Here is an 8,546-nt window from a genome sequence, read left to right as displayed (position 1 = left end):
ACAAAGAAGATGCCCATCAAAGCTCAGGGACGCGCCCAGTCTGGCTTGAAAAGCCCCGCCCACGTAAGTCGACCGGGATGGCAAAGACTTCTTGTCTATCACAGGAAGCACGACTGATGATTGGGCGAAGCCAGCCGGGAGTTCCCGCCCCTTCCCCCAGCACCGCCTCAAAGCTTCCCGGCGGGCCCCGCGCTAGCGGACATTTTGAAATAGATCTGTCCATCACCTAAAGGACCCGCCTCTTATCAGCTGCTACTGGTTTATCGAAAATGTGAGGTCACGAGGCCTTTGGCGAGCCCCGCCCAGCGGCCGGTCTCAAGCACAAGGCGATTGGCCCACGAGGAGAGAGGGCTTTATCCTCCAGGGATTGACTCAAAAGAACTGTCACTCACCGTCTATTCATGGGTTCTCCCAGCCCCAAGGGAGTCTGAGAGAAACAAGGAAGAATTTGCCCATTTACGTGAGGGGGCGGGGGAAACTGGAGCCATTAGAGACCCAAAGAGAGGGAGGGCTGGTCCAGGGTCTCGAACCCAGCCGGGAAGGAGTCGGGCGTCAATGCATTTAGACTCCAGCCCCTCTACTTAACCGTTCCAAGTTTTCTAAACCCAGCAACTTCACTCAAACCATTTGGCCTTTGCCAGTTCCCTCCCGCTGCAAGGAGCACCCACCTCCCTTTGTCAACCAACTCCTATCCGTCAATCAGGGCACAGACCAGACATCGCCTCCTCCAGGGAGCTTTCCAGGATCTGCAGAAAAAGTCACTCGTTGAATGAAGATGAATGCAACTTGTAGAAGCATCACCCTGGAAAGTTCCTTCATGACCCTCTCTAGTTGATACCTTACCCACCCATCCACTGAAGCAATCACTTTCTATAGTGTAGCTTTTCTTTGCTAAAGTTTCCTATAAATGGAATTATACGGGACGTGATATCTTGTGTCTGTCTTCATTCACTCAGCCTAATGCTTTTGAGATTCACCCATGTGGTTGCACTGTAAAGGTTGTGCAATCCTTTTTATTGCTCAGGAGTATTGCATTGTATTGGTGTATGGTTAGGACAAGGGTCTTCAGGCCTGGGAAGTTCTAGATGTTATTACTGTTATTCTTGCTAAGTGTTAAAATGTAGCATAGCCTTTCTCAGCTGCAGCTGCAAACAGGATTACTAAACAAGAACTGGACTGGTAAGTGTAGCCAACTGCACAGAAGAAATCAACATGTAATTGACCAAATAGTTATGAGCCACATGGCTAAGCCCCCTTGGGGAGGCAGAGTTTTGGATATGCATCCTGTTTCCTTTACTTGCTGTAAGTAAATAAAACTACCTTGCAACAACTGTTTCATGTTTTAGTAGAATACCCCAAGCTGCGGACCCCCTTGAGTTCGGTAACAGTATCATAGTTTATTTACTTTCCTGTTGACAGACATCTGAGTAATGTCCTGATTGGGCTGTTGTGAATAAAGGGGGCTATGAGCATTCGTGTACAAGTCTTCCTGTGAAGAGACACTTTGTCCTTTCTCTGGGGTCAACCTGGGAGCAGATGACCGAGTTGCATGCAGGGTGTATGCTCTATACTTCACTTTATAAGGAACTGCCAAAAAGTCTTCCAGGGCGTCCTACCATTTTGCATTCCCATCAGGGATGCATGAAGAGTTCCAGCTGCTCCAGGTCCTGGCCAGCACCTGATAGGATCCATCTTTCGTTTTCACCAGGCTGGTGGGTACGGAGCGGTATCTCGTCCCGGCTGTCATTTGTATTGCTCTGACCACTGCTGCTCATGTGCTCATTGACCATTCGTATATCTTCTTTTTTAAAAAAAAAATATTTTTATCGATTTCAGAGAGGAAGGAAGAGAGAGAGAAACATCAATGATGAGAGAGAATCATTGATTGGCTGCCTCCTGCACCTCTCCTATTGGGGATCGAGCCCACAACCCAGGCATGTGCCCTTGGCCAGAATCGAACTCGGGGCCCTTCAGTCTGCAGGCTGACGCTATATCCACTGAGCCAAACCGGCTAGGGCCGTATATCTTCTTTTATCAAGTGTCTGCTCACATCCATTTTTTTAAGTGTGTACTCATTTAAAAAATACATCTTTTTAAAAATTTTCATTGATTTCAGAGAGATAGGGAGAAACATCAATGATGAGAAAGAATCATTGATGGGCTGCCTCCCACACACCCCGCACTGGGGATCAAGCCTTCAACCTGGGCATGTGCCCTTGACTGGAATCAAACCCAGGACCCTTCGCTCCGCAGTTGATGCTCTATCCACTGAGCAAACCTGGCTAGGGCTTGTTATCTTTTTAAAAATATTTTTAAAATTGATTTCATAGAGGAAGTGAGAGGGAGAGACAGAAACATCAATGATGAGAATCACCGATCTGCCCCCTGCCTCCTGCATGCCCCCTATGGGGGATTGAGCCCGCAACCTGGACATGTGCCTGGACCAAGAATCGAACCTCAACCTCCTGGTTCATAGGTTGACGCTCAACCCTGAGCCATGCTGGCCGGGCAGAGATTTTAAATTTTGATTAAGTCAAAATAATGAAATAATCGGAGCCCACATTTTGATCCTACACTGTATGCTATATGGGTCTTAAGTCAGTTTTTGTCTTTCTGTTTTCAATCTTCACCCAAGGATATGTTTCCATTGATTTTGAGAGAGAGAAACATTGACTAGTTGCCTCCCTGCCAGACCAGGAATTGAGCCCAAAACCTAGGTATGTGCCCTGACTGGGAATCGAACCCACAACCCTTTGGTGCACGGGATGATACTCCAACCAACAGAGCCACCCAGCCAAGGCCTAAATCAGTTTTGTGTTTTTTTCCTAATTTCCAAGTATTGTATTTTGACCTGATCAATTATTTCTACTCTGTGCTGCTACCAAGAACAAAATATTATAACAAATGATAAGACACTAGAGAATATAGCCTAACATCATTGAAAAAAGGGTGGTATAGCCGTTCAAGGGAAAAATCTCAGGCTGGAGTCAGAAATGGGCAAGTTGTCAGCATCAAATTCTGCATTTTCCAAGAAGGCAGCCACTCGTCGCCTGGGCCAGGTGCGTAATGGACTGTGGCAAGTCTGAACTGAGATGTACTGAGTGTGAAACACACCGGCCCTGTTCGAATAGCTCAGTGGTTTGGGCATCGTCCATGTGCTGAAGGTTGCTGGTTCGATTCCTGGTCAGGGCACATACCTGGGTTGTGGGTTTGATCCTGGATCAAGGAGTGTATTTAAGGCAACTGATCAAGGTTTCTATCTCATATGGATGTTTTTATCTCTCTCTCTCTCCCTTCCTCACTCTAAGCATGTCCTGGGGTGAGGCTTAAAAAATAATAATAGCCGGGCCAGGGTGGCCCAGGGGTTGAGTGTCGATCTATGAACCAGGAGGTCACAGTTTGATTCCTGGTCAGGGCACATGCTTGGGTTGCAGGCTCAATCCCCAGTGGGGGGGCATGTAGGAGGCAGCCAATCAATGATTCTCTCTCATCATTGATGTTTCTATCTCTCCCTTCCTCTCTGAAATCAATACAAAAATATTTAAATTAATAATAATAGCCGAAACCGGTTTGGCTCAGTGGATAGAGCGTCGGCCTGGGGACTGGAGGGTCCCAGGTTCGATTCCGGTCAAGGGCATGTACCTGGGTTGCGGGCACATCCCCAGTGGGGGATGTGCAGGAGGCAGCTGATCGATGTTTCTAACTCTCTATCTCTCTCCCTTCCTCTCTGTAAAAAATCAATAAAATATATAAAAAAGAATAATAAAACACAGATGATTCAGAGGACTTAATATAAAAAAAAGAATCACTCTAGCTGGTTTGGCTCAGTAGATAGAGCATTGGCCTGCAGACTGAAGGGTCCCTGGTTCGATTACGGTCAAGGGCACATACCTGGTTTGTGGGCTCGGTCCCAAGTGGGGAGCGTGCAGGAGGCAGCCAATCAATGATTCTCTCATCATTGATGTTTCTATCTCTCTCTCCCTCTCCCTTCCTCTCTGAAATCAATAAAAAATATATTTTTAAAAAAAGAATCTGTAATATCTCACTAATATTTTTATGTTGACTACTATGTTGAAACGATTCTGTATTTTGGATAAACAGGGTTAATAAAAATTGTTAAAATTAATAGACCGCCTGGTCAGTGTGGTTTGTGGTTGAACATCGGCCCCTGCACCAAACTGTCATCGGTTGGATCCCAGTCAGGCCCGTGCCCGGGGACTCGGGGCGTGCTCTCCATCACACGGAAGCTCACTTAGTTCTGTCAGCCAGCGCTGCACTGCGTCACAGCCTGGGAATGGGTGCAACCACTGGGGGTGGGTGTGGTTAGAGGTGGGGTGAGGAGAAGCACAGAGACATCTAGTGCCCGACTTAGCATGCAGGCCTCCAGGGGCTGGGAGGATAGAAACTTCACCCCTCAGCAAACGGGAACTTGGCCATTCCTTCAATGAAGAATTTAGGCAACACATCAAAGACCCCAGGATTAGCTCCTGTGGCCTGGTCCCCCACAGGAGGACTTGCATGTCACGTGGCAGTGGTTGCAGATATGCTGTGATGGGCAGAACTCCAAGGGGGCCCCCAAGATCTCTGCCCCCCAGTGTTATATACCGGGGACCAGGTTGGGTTATAGGACAAAGGAAATGAATGCCTCTCCTGATTATCTTGTACGACAAAGGTGAATTGATCTTGCAGATGTCATTAGGGCCCTAAACCAGTTAACTTTAAATTAATCAAAAGGGACATCTTCCAGGGTGGACTTGACTTAATCAGATGGGAGTCCTTTATTGTTGTTTTTTTTTTTAACATATTTTTATTGATTTCAGAGAGGACAGAGGACAGAAGGGAGAGGACAGATAGAAACATCCATGATGAGAGAGAATCATTGATCGGCTGCCTCCTGTACGCCCCCTAGTGGGGACTGAGCCTGCAACCTGGGCATGTGCCCTTGACCAGAATCGAACCCAGGACCCTTTGGTCCACAGCCCGACACTCTATCTACTGAGCCAAACTGGCTAGGGCAGTGTGCTTTGTTTAGACAACTTACTTAATACCTACTGGTAATTCACTCACATTGGCCTCCCAGCCAAGAGCACAGTAGCTCACGCCTGAACGCGGTCTTTAACCTAAGTAGCCTCTCCCTCCTGCTCTGCGGGACCCTGGACAGCAACTCTGTGCTATGCTCTGGGCGGGGGAGGGAGGGTCCCTTTTATTTATTTATTTCAATGTTTTTATTGATTTCAGAGAGGAAGGGAGAGGGAGAGAGAGATAGAAACATCAATGATGAGAGAGAATCATTCATCGGCTGCCTCCCCCATGCCCCACACTGGGGATTGAGCCTGCAACCCAGGCATGTGCCCTTGACCAGAATGGAACCCAGGACCCTTTAGTCCGCAGGCCGACGCTCTTCCCACTGAGCCAAACTGGCTAGGGCGGGAGGGTTCCTTTTAAACAGCAAAATCACCACACGAAAACACAGAAATGCAAAAAGTCACGGGCCACTAAACAGATGGTGGGCACACACACACGTCGACAGTCTGAGAGCTGAACCAGGTGGCAGAGGGGCGCGTGTTCAGTCTTAGCCGAGGAGGTGCGCAGCGGGCGAGTCCCGTCCTTGGCAGCTCTGCCCACACTCGTGCCCACCACCGTGAGTATTCATTTGGGGATTACACATAGATGTTAGTGCCTACGTCCGTGGTCGGCAAACCACGGCTCGCGAGCCACATGCGGCTCTTTGGCCCCTTGAGTGTGGCTCTTCCACAAAATACCATGTGGGGGCGCGCACATACAGTGCGATTGAAACTTCGTGGCCCATGCGCAGAAGTCGGTATTTGTGGAAGAGCCGGTATTTTTGTGGAAGAGCCACAATCAAAGGGCCAAAGAGCCGCATGTGGCTCGTGAGCCGCGGTTTGCCGACCACTGGTAGGTGAATTCGCAACTATAGAGCGTGCAAATAACAAGGACCAACTGTCACTGGCTGTGCATCTCATTGTGTTTACAAACACAATTCTGTGAAAGAGGCTACACCCCAAAAAGGTGACAAACCCCAAGTCTCCAGGGAGATGAGGAGGAACCAGCAAAAAAGGCACAGAAGGAGAAAATGGGAAGGTGGTGGTGTTCGGGTGCCCGTGAAGGAAGAACTAGCTGGAAGGCTCCATGGGCATCGCGCAGGGGCAGCTGGGATAGATGCCCCAGGCAGCGGGGAAGAGGCGTCAGCTGGAGTCGTGCTCACACGCATCCTCATCACGCTGTATGCGCAGCTGGCAGGCACTCCTAAGTGCTCCAAATAAACATTTCTGGAATGAATGCATCGCTCTCGCCTCAATGTATAAACCAAAGAGATCTCTGAACCACACCTCCCCTACTTAGAACTTGAGTTCTCGAGGGAAAGAACAAGTGATTCAACCTTTGAACAAGTTTTTAATATGAAAGAAATTTGAACCATTTCTTTTTGGCAAAAGCAGGGTGGGCAGCCACCACTCACAGCCCTGAGCAGAAGAGGAAGGCTCGAGAAGCACGCAACGGCCCCGGCGCCTGAAGGCCAATCTCGTAACAGCTGCTGAGGAAGAGCTAGTCCAGGGGCAAGTTCAAGTCCACGGGGGAGCTGGCCAGGATGCCCTCCTGCAGGGAAAAGCGGCAGAGCCTCGTCAGTGGAGGCTCCCTCCACGCACAGCAGCATCCACACCAGCCCAGTGAGAGCTGAGACGGGGCGCAGGGAACCAGGATGGACAGGGGACAGAGACCAGAGAGGGAGAGAGACCCAGGGTGGGGGGACAGACACCCAGGGTGGGGGGACAGAGCCCTGAGACACCGGGGGGGGGGTGGGGCCAGTCCCGGTGAGGAAGAGGACACAGAGCCCGCGGGTGGGCGGAGCGCTGGTGGAGGTTGGGCAGAGACAGGGCTCCAGGGAGAGGAGAGGGCGCTGGGGTTTTAAAGATCAAGAGCCCTGGCTTTGTGTGTAAGTGTTGATTCTGATCCCTGCGTGAGGAGCTTCCCCTCCCAGCCTCCGTAAGACCCGGATAATAACCGAATCCCGTCAGGCTGTTGTGAGGCTTAACTGGGATCATCCACTGAAATCCTTGGCGAGCACCTGGCCAAGCTTTCTGCTCATTCCTTAAAACAAAACGGCTTTACAAACCAGCGAACGAGCTTCTGGGCTGAGCTCCAGACACGCATCCCCCGTGCCCTCATCGCCTGCTGTGAGGCCGGAGGGCAGCTCTCCCTTAGCTGGACCACTTCCAACCATCTCTGACTCCTTCCCAGCCCTCCCCTTCCCCTCCCCTCCCCTCCCCCCTGCTTGGCCCCATCTGGGGAACAGGCCAGCAGTTGCCCAGGTCAGCGTCCTTGACTCCTGCCTGCCGCTCAGTCCCCACATCCACTCCATTAGCAACATCTGTAAGCTCTATCTCCGAATTAAATCCAGAACCCCTCCTATTCCCACACTGCTCTGGGAACCTCCCCCTGGCCAGTCACCCCCTCCAAGCTCCCTCCTTCTGCCCTGTCCCCATACAGTTCCCCACGCCACCACCAGAGGGCGGGTGTTAATACCTAAGCACCCTCTCGTCCTCTGCCCAGAGCCCTCCAGGAATTCTGGGCTCACTCAGAGTCAAACCCCAAGTTCTCACCATGACTAGGAGCCCCCAACAACCTGCTGCCCCTCCTGCTCTCAACCCTGGCCCTGTCGCCTGGCTCACCTAGCTCACCCCCTCCAGCCCCTCCTCTCTGCTCCTCAAACACACCAGGCCAGCCCCTCCCAGTCTGGGAAGCAAGGGTTACGTTCTGAGAGCCTGGCGTGCACCCGTCTCTGACCGCATCGCCACCGCAGCAACAAGGCAACTGCGGTGGCAGCCGTGAGGCAGGGCAGGCAGGTGCTCAGGGAGGTGGGGCCGTTGCCCAGGTGACGCTGCCAAGCCAGCTCTGAGCCTGGCATTGGGTTGAAAGGCGCAAGCAAGGGAAGGTGTCAGGGGCTGAGGTGTCAGGGGCGAGAGAAGACGGCAAAAGGAGGTACAACTAGTTGCTCCGACCATGTTAGAAGGTGCAGATGCTATGGAAGGAAGTAAAGCAGCCAACAAGGGAGGGTGAGTAAGCGCCAGGGTGTGGAGGCGGCTGCGGTTTTAAATGGGACCAGGAAAGGCCTCCCTGAGGGTAAGAGCCGAGCAGAGCAGAGGAAGGAGGCAGGGGGCTACCGGACAAGCGGGTTCGGCAGGCAGAGTTGCCCAGGCAGTCACCCGTAACCACACAAACATGCCGTGGGGCACCCAGCACTTAGAGGGTGATCCCACCTAATCCTCACAAGCCCCCACGGATCACCGCGGGGCCCAGGGTGCAGTAGGTGCTCAGAGAGCACAGAGCAGGTGAACAGGGGGAGGGGGAGCTGGGAGAACACCCGCGATGCCTGAAAGGAAACCTAAGGAGCCCCCTCCCCCCAATCACAGTCAGGTAAATGGGGGCCCACAGAGGCTTGGGCGGCTCACCCAGCCCCCCTGGGCCTGGATCCAGGGCGTGAAGCTGTGCACGTGCTCTACGCTGAGTCCAGCCAGGGCCCAACCAGG

At 51.8% G+C, this 8,546-nt stretch overlaps 1 protein-coding gene across 1 annotated transcript in view; it reads right to left on the bottom strand.

The window, feature by feature from the left end:
- Positions 1-6,467: 6,467 nt before the first annotated feature.
- Positions 6,468-8,546, bottom strand: part of BCL2L12 (BCL2-like 12 (proline rich)) — a 5,948-nt gene continuing 3,869 nt past the window's right edge. Inside the window, 2 exon segments of the mRNA XM_014550438.1 lie at positions 6,468-6,615; positions 8,469-8,540. Of these exon segments, the coding sequence (XP_014405924.1) occupies positions 6,565-6,615; positions 8,469-8,540 (123 nt within the window). The 3' untranslated portion in view covers positions 6,468-6,564.

This window comes from Myotis brandtii, unplaced genomic scaffold (assembly GCF_000412655.1).
Source record: "Myotis brandtii unplaced genomic scaffold, ASM41265v1 scaffold601, whole genome shotgun sequence".
In the NCBI taxonomy this organism is placed as follows: domain Eukaryota; kingdom Metazoa; phylum Chordata; class Mammalia; order Chiroptera; family Vespertilionidae; genus Myotis; species Myotis brandtii.
The sequence above is the reverse complement of the archived record's forward strand: the minus strand, read 5'-3'. Positions and strand labels throughout refer to the sequence as shown.